The sequence below is a fragment of the Silene latifolia genome, chromosome 10 (genome assembly GCF_048544455.1).
Source record: "Silene latifolia isolate original U9 population chromosome 10, ASM4854445v1, whole genome shotgun sequence".
Lineage (NCBI taxonomy): Eukaryota > Viridiplantae > Streptophyta > Magnoliopsida > Caryophyllales > Caryophyllaceae > Silene > Silene latifolia.
The window spans coordinates 56,332,733-56,357,018 of record NC_133535.1 but is presented as its reverse complement, the minus strand read 5'-3'; the positions used below and the strand labels follow the sequence as shown (position 1 = coordinate 56,357,018).

Here is a 24,286-nt window from a genome sequence, read left to right as displayed (position 1 = left end):
CCTATGACCCCATGATATCCTAGTGCTTTTTATCAATTGTTTACAACCCTTTCAATTCATCTTGCTTATTTATTTTCATTGTTATTTAGTTTAGTGACCTTCTACATCAACCCAAATTGTGACACCCCTAAGACACCACTAGTCTCAATAGAAATCTCATTTCAATTCCCGTCCCTTGGGATCCGACCTTTACTTGCCTCTTTACTAATTGTAGAGTTGTTTGTAAAGCTATAAATTGTGTTTTGGTCTAGGTGCTCCTAACGACAAGTTACCGAAAAGATTTAGTCCGACCAATAGGAGAGGTATTCCAAGGCTTAGGGCATCTCATTTTTCACGTCTCAATTTACTTACAATAGCCTTAAGCATTATATTTCTCTCTTAGTTTTCTCATTTTAGTTTACAAATTGTTAAGCATTCCTTTAGTTCAATCTTTCAACATTTTCTACTACAAGTTATTGTTCAAGCATTTGATATTCAAGCATTTGGTTATTATTATTTGTTGTTCCATATAAGTTCTCTTACATTAAGGTATTTCTAATTCTAAGTTTGCAATTTTACATTACTGTTTTAGTTATTACATAGTTTATAATTAAGTACTTTATTTATCTTACATTAGCATTATTTCTTTTACATGTTATATCACCTAATCTATATAAATCATACAACCATGTTTAGCATTCTTATAATTTAGTTTGCAATTTACATTTTAATATGAGTAGCTAAATTTCCTAGTCTAAAGGCTAGGGGAGCCATGCAAAATCAAATATATAACATGTTTAAATAGGTTGATAATAATATTGTTCAATTGTTTCCATCACATGTTTGCATTGTTACGTTTAATCTTTGGTTATCGGCCGTAATCGTAGATTAAGTTTGTTCATTCGTTCTAAAGTCAAGAAGCACGGAATTGAATTAAACTAAGCATGTGTGGTAGGACGACCTAGTCATGGACGAGAGTTTCTCTAGGACCCGGTCTATGGTTGATATTAATGCCATAATGTGGGTATCTCTAAGCCTAAACAATTGACAAAATTATTAGTACCGAACTTATCATAATCATATGTTTACCTTTGCATGTGTGACCCGAACCCTTTAGACTCCCTTTTAATTATATAATTTACATCATAATTTTCATTAATCATCAAACAAACCAATTAAATCAAAATCGAAATCGACCTTGATAAGAATCTACCCAAAGCATTTCACGACGTAATTCCCGTTTCCTTGTGTTCGACCCCTATTGCTACATTAATTTGTGTCTAGGGAAATTATCTTTGCATAGGTACACGATAAGCCTATAAAGGAGTACAAGTGAGAATTTCCAAAAAAAAATATTATAAGACTGTAACTAGTGATTTTTAAAAGGCTGTAATCAATCATTTTTTTTGTGTTATTGAATTGATAATCTATATATAATAATAAAAAGGCAAACTAATCACCTACCTTTATACCACATCAACATTTTCAATTATCTACACAACACTCCTCCACAGCACCAAGTCATTTATTATTAATCAAAAACAACAAAATTAATATCGGAAAAAAAACAACGCACTGAATAACACCATAACTTTAGGCTATAACAATGTTTGTTATTTAAAAAAAAAAAGTAAATGTTTAAACAATCTGTAGAACTAAATACAGACTTGAACATCACAAACATTAAAATTTATCTTTTTAACTTAAAATAAACTAAATACTTAAATAAAAACTAAACATCAAAGCAAATTCTAAATTTTAATTTTAAGATTTTATATTAAAATAAATTATCTCGCAAAAAATAACCATTTGAACATATAAATAAGTTTTGGTTATTTTATTGTTACAACACCATATTAACTTAATTGTGCAATATTGTTGTATAATTTTACCTGTTAGTTTCAATGAATTGGTTACATATAAAAAGAGCTTAAAAAAATAAAAGAACATAGTTTTTTCATATAACGTAATAAATTAAAATACCATAGTACAAGGATAACATAAAGAGTATCAATGATACTCTTCTAAAACCACGTTATCCTATGAAACAACAAAAATTATATTGCAATGAAAAAAAATAAATTAATACAAAAAAATCACGACTCACGATAAGTGGAGTTCATGTGAAATTTGCCATTAGGTAACTAAGGGTAGTTTAGGTATATTGTATAGGTTTAAGTCGGTTTTATAAAATTGGTTATCGTAATTACCATTAGGTGGTAATTTTTGGGATTAAGTGATATTTAAGGTGGTTATTTGTAAAAATGGACATAAAAGGGGGTTATTTGTAAAAATTGTTACATAAAAGGGGTTATTTACAAAAAAACACAACTTTAAACAATTAATCTTAAACGCACCCGTGATTTTCACGGGAAAACTAGTTGATAGTATAAACAAGACTTTGCGTTTTAACCAAAATTAAAACAAACAGGCACACGCCTCAAAATTTCCTCTCTTTTTGAGAGTCCTCTCTTTTCGAAGAGTTCTTTTATTTCTTTGGTTTGCTCTTTTGTTTGCTTCTAATTTCCGGTAACTTTTCTTTTTACCTCTTCTTATCCTTATCCCTTTTAGATTCCCTATCCCTTATGCAATCTCAATCACTCTTTCCTTCTTCTTTAGCCACATCACTTTAGCCACCGTTTTTACATCTCGTCCCCTGCTGCCAACACACCTTCCACCGTTTGTTTTTTACCTTTCTTCAATCTGCTTTACCTTTCTCCATCCTAAATCCTTCAGTCACTGTTTTTTCACCTGGTTTTTCTTACTTTAACCATGTCCGACTTACCTTATCAAGCTGGTCCTCTTATTTCTCTTCGCCTAAATCTCAGAGTCAACCTTACCTATATAAATTTCGAGTTATCCCTTGCTGGCTTTTTCGTTGACCAACGAAAATTTGATATTGATCGTGTCCAGCATAATATAAATCTTTTTTGGACTACTCGAGACGTCGTTAAAATTCACTTTATGAAGCCATTTTTCGTCTTCGAGTTTTCGCACCCTGCCGACTACGTTTATTTTTCTCAGCTCCGCTTTATTAATGTTGAAGGCAGTATATTGGTTTTCCGAAAAATTGCTTGGGACTCCGTGCTCGAGAATTTGAACTTTACCACCGTCCCTATTTGGATTCACGTTCACGGCCTCCCTATCCAGTTTCTTCACCCCTCTGTTGCTAGCCACCTTCTTCAACATGTTGGTGACGTCATGGAAGAAGAGCATATCGGGCCTGGCCTGCCTCCTCGTCCCTTTGTACGAGTTCGTGTATGGGTGGATCTTACTCAACCCCTTATTCCAGGTTGCTATATCCCTCTTTCGGGTGACCATGTTCATTGGGTTTCGTTTGGATATGAAGGTGTTTTCCGCTTTTGTCGCAAATGTGGTACTGTGGGTCATAAAAGCTCTTTCTGCAATCTTTCTCTTGCCCGTGCTACTGCTAAGATTGACCGTCGTCTTCAGGGGCTTCACCTTTCCGGCTTACAGGTTATTTATGGGCCGACTTCTACACCGTTATTCTCCAAGTTTATCAAAGGACTTCCGCCCTCTTTCTCCAATTTTAATACCCATGTTAATTCCACTTCTTATCAAGCTTCTGATCAGGGCGACTCTTCCTCTGCGTCATCTTCAGATTACAGCGGTTATTCGACTTCTTCTTCTTATGGTTCAGGCCATAGTAATCCCCCCACTCCTCCTGTTTTTGGTGCTGCTCTTGCAGGTTCGTCTGAGCATACGGCCTATGTTGATCATAGACATAATGAACATGACACATATTATCCAAATCTGGTTATGCATCCTAATCATATGGGGTCTGATGCTCAACCTGGTTATTTTCCTAATGGCGACATTGAACCTGAGAATATTCCTAATGGCGACATACCTCGTTCGGGTTTCCACATCCACGCTCCTGAACCACCTGAAGATATTTCTTTCGATGTTGGGCAATCTGCGGATGATCCTCGTCTTCATAATGCTGCTGCTACTCCTTTGGTAAACCCAGGACAGGTTTTTTCTCAATCACCTTCCTCTTTGGACGCTTTAAATATCAACTGTTGCGACAATCCTTCTATTTTTTTACCTCCTGAAATTGTTGTGGTTGACGGGTTTTCGCATGATGATTTTGTTTCTGGCTTGCCTTTGTCTTCAACAAGTTATACTACAACTCCATCTTCCTCTGCGGTCTTTAGTCTTACAGCTTCTGAGTCCGTCAGTTCGTTCCAATCTGCCAGCTTCTCTTCTGCGTCTTCTCCTTACTCTCCTGAGTCTGTTGTCGGTTTTTCATAATTCTTAAATGGTATCTCCAGTCCCAGCTCTCGCAGACAATCCTCTAATACCTCTTCGTCTGATTCAGAAACATGGAATTATACCTCTCCTTCTGCTGGTTCTCGTAAAAGAAATTTTGACTGTTTTTCTGAAGCTGAATCATCTAGAGGATTTATTTCCTCTTTCCCAAATAAGAGGCTAAAAATTTGTTATAACCTTGCAGATTCGGAGAGGGTTTCCAATCTCGTTTCTCCAGTCAATTTTTTTGATCTTTCGCAACATGGGGTTGTGGCAGGCCTGTTTCTGCCACCAGTAGATCAATGAAGTTTTTCTCTTGGAATTGTAGGGGCCTTGGTGATGCGGACGCCCCTATTATTCCGTACATAAAGTGGTCTGTACGCTACTACGATATTTCCCTTGTTTTTCTTCAAGAGACTAAGTGCTCTTTAGCGGATAGTGTTTGTAAAACGTCTTCTCTGAACCTGCCAAATTTTTGTGGTACAAATTCAGCGGGTTTAAGTGGTGGTTTGCTTCTTTTATGGGATGATAGATCAAATATTTTGCCTGTTGTTGTTGATCAACATTTCATCCTCTGTAAAATTGTAGATCATAATTTGAGCTTTGTGTGGTTTGCTCTTTTTATGTATGGTGAGCCTTGTAATGAACTTAAACCAAGTTTTTGGAATGATATGAAGCAGCTTTGTTCGGTTTATTCTCCGTTGTGTTTGATTGGTGATTTCAACCAAATTGATCAATATTCCGACAAAATTGGGGGCTCGTCCACCATTAATGGCTGAAATGCCTTCGTTGATTGGAGAATTAATACCCATCTCTGTGAGCTTCCTTTTTGGGGGCCTAAATATACTTGGACAAATAAAAGAGAATCCTCGAATCTTATTTTAGAACGTCTTGATCGTGGATATGCTTCACAAGACTGGCTTCTCACTTATCCTGAAGCTCATATTCAAAATCTCTTCATCTTTTTTGTCGGACCACGCTCCTACTATACTAGATCTATCTGCCCGCTTCAAGAAACCAAAAAGGCCTTACCGAGTGTATATTTGGTGTCTCAATCACGCTGATATCCAAAGGCTTGTTTCGTCTATTTGGCTTAGCTTTTCTTATGCTCCTGTTGCGTCCTCTATTACCAAGAAACTTGGACAAATTCGTTCTGGTATTCTCAATTGGGTTATCCAAAATCGTCATGAGTTCATGATTGATTGGAGTTCTTTTTCACAAGATTTATCTGCCTCAGCTTCCCATATTCACGACTCTGTCTCGGGCTCTCAATATCTTCGACATCTTAAGGTTGCTGAGCATGATGTCCAACTCCAGCATTCCTTCTGGCAACAAAGGGCAAAATCCGACTTCCAGTTTACTGATGGCCTACCTACTGCATTCTTTTTCAGCAGAGCTAAAGCAAGACAGAAAAAGCTGCGTATTATCTCCTTAAAAGATAATACCGAGTCCTGGACCTCTTCGGAATCAGAGCTTTCTGCTTTAATTATGAATCACTTTCAGAAGTTGTTTACATCGTCTCAGCCAACAACTTCTTTCTCCGATCTCGAAGATTTATCTTTTAACCAGCTGGATGACTTGAATCAGTCTTATCTATCTCAGACTTTCATAGCTGCTGACGTGAAAAAGGCCTTCTTTGATATGAATCCTAACATGTCCCCCGGACCAGATGGTTTTCCACCTGCTTTCTACCACCTTTTCTGGCGCACCATCAATGTGGACATTACTTCATCCATTCTTGGGTTTCTCAACAATGGCCATCTTCCTCCGGCCTGGAATAACACTCACATTGTTCTTATACCAAAGGTTCCTAATCCAGAATGTTGAAGGAAATGTAGATTCATATACATATTAACATACTCTTATATGTCTAGATAATTTGTCATAAAATTGAAACGGATCTTATGCATGCAAACAATATAATAAGATAGAGGAGAAATCATGTCCTTACATAGTAGATTTCGGCTATTAGGGCACAAGAGAGATCACCTTTCTCTTCTTGTTCTTGAACTTTTCCAATGGAAGAACAAAGATCTAAGTGTAAGATCTCTCCCTATGCTTTATACCCAAGGCTTTCTCTTAATCTAATTAATATTATTTGATCTAGTATAATATTAATCTTATAGAAAAATTGAACCAAAATGTTTGTATTGGGTTCTCAAAAACCGGTTGAGAGAGAGAGATTTTGGAGGATTTTTATCTTTCTAAAACTTAATACTTTTAGAAGTGTAATGTTATGAATGAATAATGCACTCTTGCATGTAGTGTATGTTAAAAATTAAAAGACAAAAAAACTTTGCCCTTTTTCTTTTTCAACCGTGTAAGAGGAGAGGAGAGGGGAAGAGAAAGACCCAATGCATGCATTAGTTTGCCTTCACAAGGTAAATAGGGTTGCATGCCTACTCTCCTAATATAATCATTATGTTTACCACTAATTGTAAACACAATATTAATCCTAATCCTCCTCCAAATTTTCGGCACATTTGTATAATATGGATTCCATATTATTTTGTCAATTGTCAATATGTCACATGTTACATGTCACATAAATTTGTTATGTATTTTTAACATATTAAAAATCAACGTATTGTCAAAATACGTCACATACAAAAATCGACTTAGTAATATCATAATTACTAGTACCAAAATTTTACCAACTTATAAATCGCATTTATAATGATTCATTCAAATCCAATCGTTTCTTTAAACAATAATTTCATCCGAGTAATGATACAATTCGATTACTCGGACATCGTATCTCATTTAATCACATTTCAATTTGATACGTAAATTTTACTTCCAAAATCGTCCGTCAATTTTTCAAGTAATTTAATTAACTCGTAACATTATACGATTAATTAAATGATCAATTAAGAGTATCGCCCTATAGGTATGACCTAGGGGGTCAACTGATCACCACCGTCACACGACAGTAATGTCAAACTCTAGTCAGCCAATCATTACCGATATATGTTGACGGTTGTTGACAGAACACAATTACTTCCCAATTGTATTCTTCAAAATGAGATTTAATAATGATATTTAAATCATGTGATCGCACTATTGTTGAGGACACATTTCCCAACAATCTCCCACTTGTCCTCGACAAGTGTGCGTCACCAATTCTCTTGTCCTATTACTATCTCCCACTCAATGCAAGGTGTCTTTCAGGTCGTACTTGCAAGTGATCATATCGAGAGTGGTTTCCTCGATCTGGAGAATAACTGATTGACCGGACTTATCTGTCATAGATACTTTCCGAGCGTGGCCACGCATTTCCAGTTCATTACTCCTCGAGTGGCCCTGAGATATTGTTATAACCCTGACAAGGGGTGGACAATTCCTATCGCACTCATTCTCTTCGACTAGCCACAGCCATCATAACCCAAAATATGCCCATTTGACCCCATTTACGAAGGTCGTAGTAACATAAATCAAAGTTAATCTGAAACTGTGCCATCTTAGGCGAACAGTCTTTAGTCAAAAGAATCGACTCATTCGAATACTATAGTAGCTCTCGCCACGACCAGGCTATATAAATTTGCGAACTCTATAAGCGGTCATTAGGCCCGACAAAATGTTCCTAACAATTTGCCTATGTGATCGACTAGTCATCTCACATGACTGTATGGCACTTGAACTTGCCATCAATCGCCTCACACTCTAGTCACTTCGAGACGTCACCTCATATAAGTAACTATGGGCAAAACAATGTCAATCCATGTTCACTTTAACGGGGTTCAATTGTCTCTACAACCCGTTTGGATGTAACAAAGTATAAATTAAGGATTAAAAGACAAATGCGATTATGAACATGAACAAAAACAACACTTTTATTTCATTTCAAAATCTAATAAAAATTTGGTACACGTTTAAGTCCCATGGACGCAACATGCCCATCATGCTTAGCCTGCGATAAAGGCTTGGTGAGCGGATCGGCTATGTTATCATCCGTCCCAACCTTACAAATCGCAATTTCCTTTCTTTCAATGAAATCTCTTATTACATGATACTTTCTAAGTACATGTCTAGATCTATTACTAGACTTTGGCTCCTTAGCTTGGAAGATCGTCCCACTATTATCACAATAGAGAGTGATGGGATCATCGGCGGTAGGTACTACTTTTAGACCTTCCGTGAATTGCTTGATCCACATAGCTTCCTTGGCGCCTCGATCGATGCGCTATGTACTCAGCCTCCGTTGTTGAATCATGATTCTGACTTCCTTGAAGCTTCTCCACTTACGGCGCCACCATTGAGCATGAAAACAAAACCACTTGTGATTTCATGTCATCTCTATCCGTTTGAAAACTTGAGTCCGTGTATCCTGTAACACGCAACTCGGTGTCTCCTCCAAACACAAGGATAGAGTCCTTAGTTCTTCTCAAGTACTTAAGGATGTTCTTGACAACAATCCAGTGACTCTCACCTGGATTTGCTTGATATCTACTCGTCATGCTCAAGGCATACGAGACATCGGGACGTGTGCATATCATGGCATACATGATTGATCCAACAGCGGAAGCGTAAGGGATCAACTTCATGCGTTCAACATCATGGGGTTCGGAGGGACATTGAGTCCGGCTCAATATCGTTCGGTTACCATAGGTACCAAACCCCTTTTGGATTTGTCCATCTTTGAATCGTCGAAGAATCTTATCAACATAAGACTCTTGACTTAGTGCCAATATCATCTTGGGTCTATCTCTATAGATCCGGATACCTAATATGCGTTGTGCCTCTCCTAAATCCTTCATTTGGAAGTGGTTACCTAACCACTTCTTAACGAGAAGACAACATTGGAATATCATTTCCAATGAGTAGTATGTCATCGACATACAAGATTAGGAACACAACATTGCTCCCTTTGAATTTCATGTATAAACATGGTTCCTCAATATTTCGAGTGAAACCATTTTCCTTTATAACATGATTGAATCGATGATTCCAACTTCTAGATGCTTGCTTAAGACCATATATGGATCTCTTAAGCTTGCACACTTTGTTAGGATTTTTAGAATCAACAAAACCTTCGGGTTGTATCATGTACACCTCCTCTTCTAAATGCCCATTTAGAAAAGCGGTTTTGACATCCATTTGCCATATTTCATAATCATGAAATGCGGCGATCGCTAACAAAATCCGTATGGATCTTAGCATGGCTACGGGGCGAAGGTCTCATCATAATGGAGACCTTGGACTTGGGTAAATCCCTTTGCCACTAGCCTAGCTTTGTAGACATCATCATGTCCTTCTATGCCATTCTTGACTTTGAATATCCATTTGCATTGAAGGGGTCTTGCCCCTTTAGGCAAATCTACCAAGTCCCAAACTTGGTTTTCATGCATAGAATCCATTTCGGACTTCATGGCTTCAAGCCATAAGGAGGAATTTGGACTAGAGATTGCGGCCTTGTAGGTGGCGGGCTCGTCACTTTCCATAAGTAACACATCAAGTGTTCCATCTTCCTCGATAAGTCCCACATATCGATCGGGATGGCGAATAACTCGGCCCGTTCTTCTAAGAGGAGGAGGAACAACCGCGTTAGATGACGAAGGAACTTCTTCTTGCGCCTCTATTTCGATTTGTGGCTCTTGAACTTCATCAAGTTCAAAATTTCTCCCACTCTGTCTCCTAGAAATAAAATCACTTTCTAGGAAGACAAACATCGAGACACAAATACTTTGTTCTCTTGAGGCTTATAGAAGTAATAGCCTCGTGAGGCCATGGGATAACCTACAAAAATGCATTTTTCGGATCTTGGGGCAAGCTTGTTGTCGTTCTTAGTTTTGACGTAAGCATCACATCCCCAAATCTTCATGTGGGATAGATTTGGAACCTTTTCTTTCCATATCTCATATGGAGTCTTTTCAATTGCTTTGGTTGGACTTACGTTCAAAGATTTTATTGCGGTTTGAATTGCAAATCCCCAAAACGAGTTCGGTAACTCGGTTTGACTCATCATGGATCGAACCATATCAAGTAAGGTTCGATTCCTCCTTTCGGCAACACCATTGAGTTGTGGTGTTCCGGGTGGAGTAAGTTGTGATATAATGCCACAACCTTTCAAGTGTGAATCAAATTCAAGGCTAAGGTATTCTCCACCACGATCGGATCGTAGTGCCTTAATCCTTTTGTTCAATTGGTTCTCTACTTCGTTTTGAAATTCTTTGAATTTCTCAAATGCTTCACTCTTATGTTTCATTAAATAGATATACCCATATCTACTTAAGTCATCGGTGAAGGTTATAAAGTAGTCATAATTACCACGAGCGGTGATACTCATTGGTCCACATACATCGGTGTGTATGAGTCCCAATAGTTCACTAGCTCGTGTCCCTTTACCACTAAAAGGATTACGAGTCATCTTGCCAAGTAGGCAATATTCGCATGTACCATATGATTGATAATCAAATGGTGTAATCACATTAGTCGAAATTAATCTTTTGATGCGATTCCCGTTTATGTGACCTAATCGACAATGCCAAATGAACGCTTCACTTGGGTCACTTGTTTTGAGTTTCTTTGATTGTATGTTATAGATATCATTTGTCGGATTTGAGGTCTCTAAAATGTAAATGCCATTAATGGAAGTAGCTTGGCCAATAACCAAATCATTCCTAGAAATAGAGCAACGATTGTTCTTAATGACAAAACAAAAACCGTCCACGTCTAGCATGGCGATTGAAATAATGTTTTTAGAGAGTGTAGGTACATAAAAACAATTATGCAAATACAACTCAAATCCATTTGGCAAAGCTAAAACATAAGTTCCCTTGGATTCGGCCGCTACCCGAGCTCCATTTCCAAGGCGTAGATCCACATCTCCTTTGCTAAGCCTCTCCACATCTCTTAAACCCCGTAAATGATTACAAAGGTGAGAACCACAACCGGTATCTAGTACCCATGTCGTAGTGGAAGTATAATTTATATCAATAACATAAATTTCTTTAGGAATTGTACCTTTTGGAGCAATGAGTCCTTCCCTTATATTTCGCAAATACATAGGGCAATTCCTAAGCCAATGTCCCATGCCATAGCAATAATGGCACTCATCATTAACTTGCTTGAAGTTTTTGATTTTCTTTCCTTTCTTCTTGAACCTTTTGCCCTTTGTAGCAAGAACTTGATTGCTAGAGCTCCCACTAGCTTTGGCATCTTTATCTTCCAGAGACAAAGACTCTATAGCTTGCATGAGGTAGTCTTTCCGAGACGGACTCACACGAGGTCTAGTGGTAGTGGGTGGTTTAGAAGTGGTGATGAAATTAAGGTTTCCATCCGAACCTATCCCGAAATGAAGTTCTCTAGTTGTATCGAAATTATTGTTGGAGCATACGTCGTCAAGAACATGGTGATATGACTCAATAGTTATTGGTGCGGTAGCATTTGTTGGATTCATTGTAAAAACTACAAATATGGAGGAAAGGAAATATTAACATTTGCCTTTTTAAATCATACTTGCAAATAAACAAGATATGAACATTTATATAGTGACCTCTACCCAACTATAATAAATGATTCCAAGACCCAAATTCATATTAACTTAGGGCACGGTGTGCCGAATTACCCTTTATTAAAATAACTCGGTGGATTAACTTTTTAATCGATTCTACTTTTAGAATTCTTGGTCGATGATGTTTACATTAATATTCATCTCTAGCCCGAAACACATCCGGAAATCGTCGTGAATACTTTCGTTGAGTACAACCCAAATTTCGAATAAATGTGTCCATAATCCAAACCCATATCAATTTAGGGCACGGTGTGCCGAAATACCCCTCATTAACATGAACTCGGTGGATAAACATTCATCACCCACTTCCCCTACGTAACAAGGTTTGTACCCCGGTGTGGCCGAGTGCACTCCCTCGCGAAATAGGTTTTCATGGTTTCTACTATTTGGTAAGGCTATGTCTCAATTGATTGTTTTAGCGAGAGGTCATGTCAATTTATTATCTATCACGTTTTAAGTGAACTAAAGCGGTGAACTACGATAATTCGAATTGACACGGTCGATAAACTCGATAAAATAAGGATGCATGTTTAGTTATGGCGATTTAGCGATGCATGTGACATAAAATAAAATGCAAGCATAAAGATAAATAAATCCTAGTATGGCCTTTCCTAAAATAGAAAAACTATTAATCTATTACATATTCGGAAACCAACTCCATTGGTACCTTGAACTTCGGTTGTGGCACGCATCTCGAGGTAACACCGTCTTTATGTATCGCCATTCTTGAAGTAATCCGTCTTTTGGAACTCCGGAATGAATAAAATTACATAATAAATTACATAATTTCCTATTATACATTTGTAACTAAAATAAAATAAATCTATTAAATTACAAAACGGTGATACGAGATCACAATAAAAATTACAACCGAATCGATATTCCCATACATTTCGGGAAATACCAATTAAAACTAAGGCCATACTAAGTAAAATACATCATTCAAAATTACATAAATTAAAATTATGACAATCATAAAGAAAAATGCAGCATTATAATATGTATGAACATGCTCAATTTTTATGCTAAATCGCCTTTAATTAGCCAATATCATATATTACTCGGTTTTTACGGATTTGCGTGATCTCAACATTTTATAATCACAAAAATGCATAAACTCATATTTATGCATAAGTTAATTACCCTAACCTCTTAGGACTCAAAATATAGTCTTCACTAATAATTTGACCATAATTAACTTTTATTTACAAAATTGTTCATAAATGGACCAAAATTACAAAAATAAGCTATTAAACTTCAAATAAATCACAAAATTTCAAATAAATTTGAAATTTGAAATTTAAATTCATGAACATTCTGGAAAAATTCCATGACACTCATAATGTTCAAAATCTTAGGTTAAAAATTTCGAAATTTTTCCGGAAAAACAATGTTGCGGTTTATCGATTTATAATAAAATAATCATAAAAACATGGAAAAATTATTTTCACTAACTTTTCAATTTTAGATCTGAAAAATATAATAAAATGCAACATTATACGTTTTTCCTAAGTCATAGATTATATTTTATTAATTTTCACTAATAATGTCACTATTTATGCCATTTTTCTTCAAAAATTCATAAATCATGCAAAAAGACTTCTTTATAGCCAATTATTTTACACACATCTTGTAAAATTGCATGTGACAACATATAAATTTTCTATGACCAGATTCGAAATTTAACTCATATTAACCTATTTTTCTCTTAAATCCGAATTTAATGATGAAAAATTCATTTTTCGAGCATAACAAGTCCAAAAATTATGAAAATTTACATGTTATCTCAAAATAATATATGTAACAACATATCCAAAAACCAAGTGAAAATTCGAAGTATAGCTATTTTTAGACCAAAAATGACATTTTTACTCATAAAATCACATTTAAATGCCATTATTGTAAATTATGAACAATAAAAATCCGAAAAATTAACCAAAATATCCTAAAACATTTTAGGACCAGAAATATTAACATGCATGTAATGATTTCGTGATATATCATAATAACACAAATTTTACAAGTTTTATTTTGTTATTCATATAACTCGGAAAAACTTTTAACCAATTTGCATGCAAACAACCGTGGCTCTTGATACCGATTGAAGGAAATGTAGATTCATATACATATTAACATACTCTTATATGTCTAGATAATTTGTCATAAAATTGAAACGGATCTTATGCATGCAAACAATATAATAAGATAGAGGAGAAATCATGTCCTTACATAGTAGATTTCGGCTATTAGGGCACAAGAGAGATCACCTTTCTCTTCTTGTTCTTGAGCTTTTCCAATGGAAGAACAAAGATCTAAGTGTAAGATCTCTCCCTATGCTTTATACCCAAGGCTTTCTCTTAATCTAATTAATATTATTTGATCTAGTATAATATTAATCTTATAGAAAAATTGAACCAAAATGTTTGTATTGGGTTCTCAAAAACCGGTTGAGAGAGAGAGATTTTGGAGGATTTTTATCTTTCTAAAACTTAATACTTTTAGAAGTGTAATATTATGAATGAATAATGCACTCTTGCATGTAGTGTATGTTAAAAATTAAAAGACAAAAAAACTTTGCCCTTTTTCTTTTTCAACCGTGTAAGAGGAGAGGAGAGGGGAAGAGAAAGACCCAATGCATGCATTAGTTTGCCTTCACAAGGTAAATAGGGTTGCATGCCTACTCTCCTAATATAATCATTATGTTTACCACTAATTGTAAACACAATATTAATCCTAATCCTCCTCCAAATTTTCGGCACATTTGTATAATATGGATTCCATATTATTTTGTCAATTGTCAATATGTCACATGTTACATGTCACATAAATTTGTTATGTATTTTTAACATATTAAAAATCAACGTATTGTCAAAATACGTCACATACAAAAATCGACTTAGTAATATCATAATTACTAGTACCAAAATTTTACCAACTTATAAATCGCATTTATAATGATTCATTCAAATCCAATCGTTTCTTTAAACAATAATTTCATCCGAGTAATGATACAATTCGATTACTCAGACCGTATCTCATTTAATCACATTTCAATTTGATACGTAAATTTTACTTCCAAAATCGTCCGTCAATTTTTCAAGTAATTTAATTAACTCGTAACATTATACGATTAATTAAATGATCAATTAAGAGTATCGCCCTATAGGTATGACCTAGGGGGTCAACTGATCACCACCGTCACACGACAGTAATGTCAAACTCTAGTCAGCCAATCATTACCGATATATGTTGACCAGTTGACAGTAACACAATTACTTCCCAATTGTATTCTTCAAAATGAGATTTAATAATGATATTTAAATCATGTGATCGCACTATTGTTGAGGACACATTTCCCAACAAATGTATCTCCCAGTTCCGCCCAATCCGTCTTTGTAATGTCATTTACCGGGCTGCCTCAAAATGTATTGCTCTCCGACTTCGCAAGGTTATTGATAATATTATCGGCCAAAATCAAAACGCGTTTATTCCTGGCCGACTCATCAGTGATAGCGGTTTTCTTGGACATGAAATTCTTTCTTACATCAACCAGAGACGGAGTGGTACTCGTTGTTTTGGAGCGCTCAAACTTGATATGAATAAAGCTTTTGACAGAGTCTCCTGGCCATTTTTATTCCATGTTCTTAAGCTTTTTGGTTTTCCAAAAAAATTCCGAAAGCTTATTAAAACCTGTGTCAGAACCATCTCTTTACAGGTGCTTATCAACGGTACTCCTTCAGTTCGGTTTTTTCCTCAATGTGGACTGCGTCAGGGTGATCCTATTTCACCTTAACTTTTTATTCTCTGCATGGAAATCCTTTCTCTTATGATTATTAAGGCGGAATCAGAAGGGAATATTGAAGGTATCAAACTTTCAAGATATAGCCCAGCCATTTCTCATTTATTATACGCTGACGATGCTCTTCTGTGCTTCCGCTTATCTTCGTCTAGCTGTGAATCCTTAAGACATATCTTGGTCTCCTTCAGTGATATGTCAGGCCAGATGATTAACCATCAGAAATCCTATATTAAGTTTAGTCCCAACACACCTGATGATTTCAGAGACCATATTACAAATCTTTTAAAAGTTCCTTCACAACAGAATTTTGGTGTTTACCAGGTGTTCCAATTGATCTCGGGAGAAGAAAAACCGGAGCTTTTCGGTTTCTTTTAGATAAGATCTCAACAAAAATTCTATCTTGGGGTTTGCTAATTTTTCACAACCTTCTAAGTCGCTTATAAACTCTATTCTCATTGCATCGATTTGCGCATGTGGCCTCTATCCTTTAGGTCCCTCTTGAGTTCTTTGCCAAAATAAACTACTTAATTGATCTTTTTTGGTGGAAACACTCTAAAAACAAGCGTGCCCAGCATTGGTTGTCTCCAGATATTTTGCAGCTGCCAAAGTCGGAGGGGTCTTGGTTTTAAAAATGCCCGTATTTTTAGCCAAGCTTTGTTAGCCAAGACTTTCTGGCGCTGCCATCATCAGCATTCCTCCCTTATTTCTTCTGTCCTACGAGCAAAATACCATAAAGACTTTCCTATACCGGAAAAAGTTTCAAAATACTCGGCTGCGTCTTTTGCATGGAAAGGTGTTATTAAATATACTTATCTTCTTCGGGATGGTTTTGCTTGGAAATTTGGTAATGGAAACTCGATTAATATCCGGAATGACGCTTGGATTCTTGGAACAAAGCCGTGTCTTAAGTCTACGTTCCAAACACACACTATCAGTTTTGCAGACCTTATTCTTCCTTCGTCTCAGTGGAATAAGCAGAATGTTTTTAAGTTTTTTGACTCGGTCACCGCTAGAAATATTTGTGCACTAGAACTTCCACCTGAACCTGTGGACGACTTCATTTATTGGAAATTCACTGAAGATGGAAGATACTCATCTAGGTCTGGTTACTCGTTCCTTCTACACAACTGCTCATCCTCTCCTGCCTCTCAACATTCAGGTGCTAAAAGAGTTTTTAACTGGTCTTTGATTTGGCGCCTTCCCTGTCAGACACATATTAAGCTTTTTCTATGGAAGATTGCTCATGGTATCTTACCTACTGCTGATGTTTTAATTCGCAGAGGTATGCTTGTTACTCCAAACTGTTCTTTTTGTCTTAAAGACCCTGAAACTTTAGGTCACTTGTTCCGTGACTGTCCTTTTGTCAAACGCATTTGGGCTGCCAGTCTTCTTGGAATTCGTGCAGAAGTAAGCTCTCATACCTCTTTTTCCGACTGGTTTCAATTTTTTCTGAGCTACCTCACTCGCGTTTCAGACGGTAATGCCTTCCTACTTTTGCAATTTCCTCTTACTTTGTTTGCAATATGGAAGCATCGGAATAATGTGATTTTCAGGGAGAATTGTGTTTGTCCTGCCGAGATTTTTTCCGAGTCTACTTTTCTGTCCCAACAACAATGTCATTTCACTTCTCGCTCAAAAGCCTATGATCATTCTGCTTGTTTATCTGAAGTCGTTACCCCTGTTTTCTCTAGCCCACAAAACTTTGCTTATTACTTTAGGATGGAGGTGGTTTTTCACAAGAAAACTTTGATTGGTTCGTTTAAAGTTTTCTGTAACGACCACATCACACACGAGGTTCTACAATGCTTTTGCTCTTCCCATCTTCAAATCAGCATTTTAGCTCGATTGAGGCTATGACTTTTGCCTCGATTTGGACTCAAGACGTACTTTTCCAAACCAGTAGCATCCGACTTCTTCGTGTGATGCAAGACTGCAACAAGTCGTCTGCTCCAGTTTCTTTGTCTAATAGCTTTAGCCGTATCAAGTTTTTTCTAAGTTGTAATGTCACTTGGGTTTGTAATGGATTCTTGTAGCTACTCTTTATATTTCTATATATATATATATATATATATATATATATATATATATATATATATATATATATATAGTACATTGTTGTCTAAAAAAAAAAAAGACTTTGCGTTTTGCGTAAACGCGATTTGTTCCATCCATTCGACCATTCGTCAGGTAACCTCCCTTTCTCAGTTCCTAAAATTGCGATCAACCCCTACGATCGTTTGTGAGCAATTAGGGTTTCGTTAACTTTTTGTTTATGGGATCAGCCCTAATTTACTTGCTCTAATTTTCAGGCATTTGTTTGTGAGTCGAATTGTGCTGTCTTTGTAGTAGTACCAAATAAGAAGAAGAAGAAAAGATGTGGGCAGCATCATGTCTGGCGTCATGCTGCGCGGCTTGCGCTTGCGACGCTTGTAGGACTGTCGTCTCCGGAATTAGCCGTCGTTCTGCTCGCATCGCTTATTGCGGTCTTTTCGCCCTTTCCTTGATTGTTGCTTGGATTCTTCGCGAAGTTGCTGCTCCTTTGCTCGAGAAGATTCCTTGTAATATTTTCTTTTCAATCAATTCTAATAGGAAATAAATACTTCGTATAATTATTGGGCCTCAACCATCACCTTAAGGTTTTGGGTGAGATGGTTCATCTATCAAATTCATCATTTTTATTCTTTTGTCTATCATCTTGCTTGTCTTTTCAATTTTTTTTGTAAGATCTTCTTTTCAATCAATACTTTTGTGTGTCCATCAAATAAGTCGATGCCCTTGATAAAATAAAAATAGAAACTGCCATCTTTTTAGGAAGGTGTTGATCGGTGATCATTGTGCCTAATTCCATAGATTGGTAGTTTCTTTGTTTTTTTGTAGTCTGCGTTAAATTTTCGACGTGCTAGTGCTATTATCAATACTAGTACGATGTATCTATTTCAGATTTTTCTTGCTTTACTTGTGCTGAAGGATGCTTCTAAAACGCAAATTAGTACAGCAATGTCAGCAAGTGTGATTTGCTAATGAGAATACTGATTTATCGGCTGTTAATGCAGGGATCAATTATTTTCAGCATACACCTGATAAGGAATGGTTTCAAACCGATGCTGTGCTGCGAGTAAGCCTGGGAAATTTTCTGTTTTTCACCATTCTAGCTGTTATGATGATTGGAGTGAAGAATCAGAAGGATCCTCGTGATAGTGTGCATCACGGTGGTTGGATGATGAAAGTTATTTGTTGGTGCCTCCTTGTACTCTTGATGTTCTTTGTTCCAAATGGAATCATTAGCCTCTATGGTATGTTCCTGTCGTTTCCTATTCATACGAAACTTGTAGAGACTAAATCAATTGCTGCACCTTTTGTTCTTTAACGGCTTCCACTTTATTGTCTAAAGTCTAAAATCTTGTACCCTTGTTCCAAACTTCTGTGCCATTGGAATGACTAAATTTCCATGATGAAATTCATCAACATAACCCTATAGTGCTGCATGTTTTCATTATATAAATTGCCATTGGAATGACTAAATCTTGTACCTTCGTTCCAAACTGTTCTGCCATTGCAATGACTAAATTTTCATGCTGGCTTCATGTCCAGCCTATTATATAAATGGGTCATCAAGTCTCAACTCAAACCCATTAATTTTGTGCCAGGTTCATGTCATGTTTCCAGGTTGTGTCAATGTTTGCCTGTCAATTCCAAGTGACATGTAATGAAATTGCATTGAAACCGACATCAATCGATTGATTGAATAATTTCAGTATACCATCATATACCAAAATTCAAAAGCTTGCCATATCTGATTGTTTGTGTCGTTTTGGTTTTCACGTCCGAGCTAATCCCATGAATATATCCGTGTTGCAGAGGCTACCTCTAAGTTTGGGGCTGGATTTTTCCTTTTTGTTCAAGTTGTGCTTTTGCTGGATTTTGTGCATGGATGGAATGACAAATGGGTTGGATATGATGAGCAGTTCTGGTAGTGCTATGCTCTTATCTCTCTTGAACTTCTATAAATCTATAGTGAAGGATAAAATTTCAGTGTTGCTTCTTCTAATAAGCTGTGTGGTTTATATTCTTGTTACTTATTTTGGGTATCTTCTTTGGATCTAGGTATGCGGCTCTTTGTATCGTTTCACTTGTTTGTTACGTGGCGACATTTGGCTTTTCCGCTCTTCTCTTCCATTTCTTTACACCATCTGGACAAGACTGTGGACTCAACACCTTTTTCATCGTAACAACGCTCTTTTTTGCATTTGCTTTTGCAATAGTGGCTCTACACCCTGCTGTGAGTAATTAATTTTCTGCTGCTGTCTGCCAGAACTAATTTATTTTGTTCCCTTGCTCATGTGGGTTCTATAGATGTATTATTTTGTTAGTTAAGCAATTTTCTTGGTATAGACGAAAGACCAATACATAATACATTAACCACAATATAGAGTTCTTCTCAAATAAATTCTCAGATTTCTAGAAACTCTGTAGAAACTGAGTTAGGATCCAGGTCTTTGGCCTGTGCAAAATAATGAGTGTTTTTACCGTTGCCCATAGGTTTTGTAGATGCATTACTTATTTTTGTAAACAACAAAACAGAAATTGGTTCTAAAAATTCTCAAGGTTGAGTGTACATCAATATACAAAAAACCAGAAGCAGAAGTAGCGATTTTGTGCTTTTATTTTTAATGACTTTGTTAGTTGAGCAATTTTCTTGGTAAAAAGACTAAAGACCAATATATAAACACTACAATATAGTTTTTTTCCCCTCAAAACAGTTTTTAGATTTGTAGAAACTGCGTTAGGATCCAGGTTTTTGGTCTGTACGACAACATCAAAACCTTAATCCCAAAATTTGGGGTCATCTAACATGAATCATTCTTTAGAACCGTCAATGGAGAATCACTCACCTCAAAATGCAATGAGATAAAAAGAAAACGGAATTATTTTTTCACATACGGATTTTACTCTTTCGCATACACTTTTTCATGAACTTTCCATATCATACCCTTTTCATAAACCTAATCAAATTAATCTTATATGTACCTTTTTTTCTTAAAATTGAACCTAATTGCTCTAAAAACGTGACAATGGATCATAATTCTCTAATTCGTGAAGTGATTTACTTACTTATTAATTATTATTATTAGGGTTTATTAATTAGTTAAATTAAAATGTCTTGTTATTTTTATCAATTATTGTCAATTAGGGTTGGTGAAATGTAAAAACACACTTCCAATCAGCAAGAAGGATGTCAGTTTACTTGTAGCAGCAAATTAAAGATGAAGGACTTGTGTTAGATCGCACGATTCTTCACAACTTGCAACATTGTTCATAAGAAAGTCCTCGGTGAAGTAGATCACTAAAAGCAACAATCCCAATTGGCAAAATTAATTATTACACCAATCTGATTTATCGGTCTCTTAACTGATTTATTATAGGTTTTAAAGATAAATCAATAATTAAGTAAACCAATTTTACATGTCCAAATTGTTGAAGGAGTGGTCTTCCTCCTAATTTGTTAGTGCAAACAACCATAAATGCCTAGATAATCATGCATTGTTACGTGAAAATCTACATTTTTGGAATGCTTTCTTTGAGCATTTTGGGGAACGGGGATGCCGGTATAGGGTAGCCGAAGAAGTAGATAGTGGTCGCCGACTCGCCGGTTGGGTTGTCGGAGGGTAGGTTGCCGGAGGGTGGGTTGCCATAGGTGATGAAAAAAATCTCAATTGATTGAGGGAGGAAAAAAAAATTGAGAAAGGTAAACTCGTAAAAAGCGTATGTGAAAAAGTAAAATTCGTATGTGAAAAAGTACGTCCCAAAGAAAAGGGCGAACAGGGAATAGGAAGGGAAACAGAACCAAAATTCAATCTATACCTGTAGGTAAATTTAAAACTTAGTCTTCTTTTATAAAAATTGAGATACAAATATAAATCAACTACAATAATTTTTAATGTAACCAAAAACATTAATGTTATGGAAAAATATTTAATGTATTTAGTAGATGCATTATTGGGTTTAACAACTTATTTCCTTACCTTATTTGCATGAGTTTTCTAGATGCTCAATTTCTTTTTTTCAATGCAACAAAGCTGATTCTACCAATTCTCAACACTGATTGTATATAATACAAGAAGCCAGAAGCATTAGCAAGTTAGCAACAATTTGTGCATCTATATTTGAGGACATTTCCATCTATTTGGGCTTTCTGAAAGTCCTTACTTTTTTTAATATAGTACCAATTAGGTTTGACCTCTGTTTATGGACTCCAAAAGCTTTGCTTAAACATCCATCAAGTACTTGAAACTTTCGTATTTGTAGTCATAATTTTATTTTATTCTAACCTTATACTCCCTCCAATCCAATTGATTGGTAACAACTTCCATATTTATAGTTTTATACAATCCAATCCATTGTGAACATTCCTTATTTGGTAAAAATATTGACAATTTTGCCGTCATAAGTTGGTCACAATCCCTCACCAAAAAAAAAAAAATTACTTTCTAAGATTCAATTTCCCTCTTAATCTTTTCACGTTCTATTTTATCTGACCAATTTTACCCCTTATATTTTCTTCTACCTTAAAACTTGTGCAAAAAGGCATGTTACCAATCAATTGGATTGGAGGGAATATTTCGTATTGAATTCTGAGTACCGCTTTTTTGTGGGCAGGTTTGTCTTAATGCAGTATACAATAATGAGTAACAAATGATTTAGCTGATAACATAATTTTGCTGTAAATTATGCTTCCCATCTTTCCTCTAGGTCAGTGTCATAAGATATTAATGGAAGGTGGTTTCTGATGATTTTATTTGCACCCTGAACTAATTTGAAAACACAGGTCAATGGTAGCATTTTGCCGGCGTCAGTTATATCATTTTACTGCATGTACCTGTGCTATAGTGGACTGGCTAGTGAACCCCGGGATTATAATTGCAATGGTCTTCACAAGCACTCCCAAGCTGTTTCAACAAGCTCACTTACATTTGGGCTGATGACTACTGTACTGTCCGTTGTCTACTCTGCTGTTCGTGCTGGTTCTTCTACAACCCTTCTCTCTCCTCCAAGCTCACCTCGTGCAGGTAGTGGACTGTTATATTATTGCATTTTAATTGTATTGCCCCGCATAGCATTTGCTGGTTCGTGTTGGTGAGAAAATAATTGTGAAACATTCCTCCCAGTCATGCTTAATGAGAGGTGTGAAACATTTCTCCCAGTTTTGTGATTACTTTTCATCATTCAAAGACTTTTGAAACATTTATCCAGTTAATTGAGAGCTGTGAACCATATATCAATGTCCTTCAAAATCTTCTGTATGCCAGAAAGATTGATTTTGCTTGGAGGGAGAAATATAGCTTCCTCCAATCCAATTGAGTAACCAAATTGGTGGAATTGTCTCCCTCCCTTTTCCTTGACATCTTTCCTACCAATCCAGGCGTAGGGGTCTGTCGATGTTTTCCTATTCATGTACTTATAAGCTCCCTTGATATTTGTAAACGACTGCTGGGTTTTTGTGAAGGTGGCGGACGGCCGTTACTTCCTTTGGACAAAGCCGATGAAGAAGAAGAAAAGGAGAGGAGTAAGCCGGTCACATACTCTTACTCGTTCTTTCATCTCATCTTCTCTCTCGCAAGTATGTACTCAGCAATGCTTTTGACGGGATGGTCGACCTCAGTTGGGGAGAGTGGTAAGCTGGTTGATGTCGGCTGGCCATCTGTTTGGGTCCGGATAGTCACTGGATGGGCAACTGCGGCTCTGTACATATGGTCCTTGGTTGCTCCTATTCTCTTTCCTGATCGAGAGTTCTAAGCTTTAATTTGCAAGTCCGTGATGCTATAACTCGTGTTTGTGAACTTTGATGTATCAAATATGTTATTGACGTTTTACTGCTTTCCGAGTGTGTTTTGGCTGTGCGTGAATCAAGTAATGTAAATAAAAAGTATTTGTAAATTAACAGCAAACTTGATTGTGTAAAGGTTTTTGGTTGCTGACATGCAGCTATAGTCTGTTCCTTGATGGAGAAACTCGCCTTTTTTATTTTTAATGAAGGAGCTATAAGTCATGTTCCTTATCTTGATGTAGGGACTTATGCTTGACCCAGCCGTTGGAGTATATCATGCTCCCACGGGAGTCGGAGTGTGGTGGGAGTATATCAGGCTGCCACGGGAATCACAGTGTGATGCTTGTACTACCGGTGTGTGTATAGAGTGACCCCCTTGTTAGGTTGAAATTAATAAAAGTTGTGTTGGCTTATTTTGCCCTCACTGGTATCCCTAGCCTTACTTTGTACTTTGGCCATGAACCGCCTGAATTTCTTCCCTGAACTTCTCTTCTTTACTTTCCCGTAGAGTATCCCCTCTATGACCTGGAAATCTCTCTCCAAAAGTCTCCCTTCACTCTTCATTTAATTAGGAGTCTGGTATACGTATACACATTAGTACAAATCCATTGCTATCATTAAGGAATAAAACATTTATAGGCTTGTTTTGTGCATAAGATGGGGGTGTCAGATTAAGTCTTTCGGAATGAGTTGGAATGGATTTGATTTATTTTAGTGTTTGGAATTCTAACTCGATCCAACCCCCTAAAGTTTTATTCCCTACTTTCCACCCAACTCTAATTTCGTCCCCCTTTAAACTATATTCCTCCATTCCGATTATTTGCTTACTTATTTCATTTTGGAGTGTTTTACTCAATTTTTAGTTTTCGGAGTTCATTTGATGAGTAATTTTCAATAA

The 24,286-nt window shown here is 36.4% G+C and overlaps 1 protein-coding gene across 1 annotated transcript; it reads left to right on the top strand.

The window, feature by feature from the left end:
* Positions 1-17,657: 17,657 nt before the first annotated feature.
* On the top strand, positions 17,658-23,564 carry LOC141605641 (uncharacterized). Its single transcript, XM_074424505.1, has 7 exons — positions 17,658-17,750; positions 17,873-18,121; positions 18,617-18,856; positions 19,422-19,533; positions 19,668-19,842; positions 22,390-22,630; positions 23,068-23,564. Exons 2-7 carry the CDS (start codon positions 17,938-17,940, stop codon positions 23,355-23,357), a joined length of 1,242 nt encoding a protein of 413 aa, XP_074280606.1. The 5' UTR covers positions 17,658-17,750; positions 17,873-17,937; the 3' UTR covers positions 23,358-23,564.
* The last annotated feature ends 722 nt before the right edge of the window (positions 23,565-24,286 follow it).

Excerpts from the sequence above, each read along its gene's own strand:
- LOC141605641 (XM_074424505.1), top strand. The coding sequence starts at position 17,938 with ATGTGGGCAGCATCATGTCTGGCGTCATGCTGCGCGGCTTGCGCTTGC. Across the intron at positions 18,857-19,421 it reads TGGAATCATTAGCCTCTATG|AGGCTACCTCTAAGTTTGGG; the intron begins GTATGTTCCTGT and ends TCCGTGTTGCAG. Across the intron at positions 19,534-19,667 it reads GGATATGATGAGCAGTTCTG|GTATGCGGCTCTTTGTATCG; the intron begins GTAGTGCTATGC and ends CTTTGGATCTAG.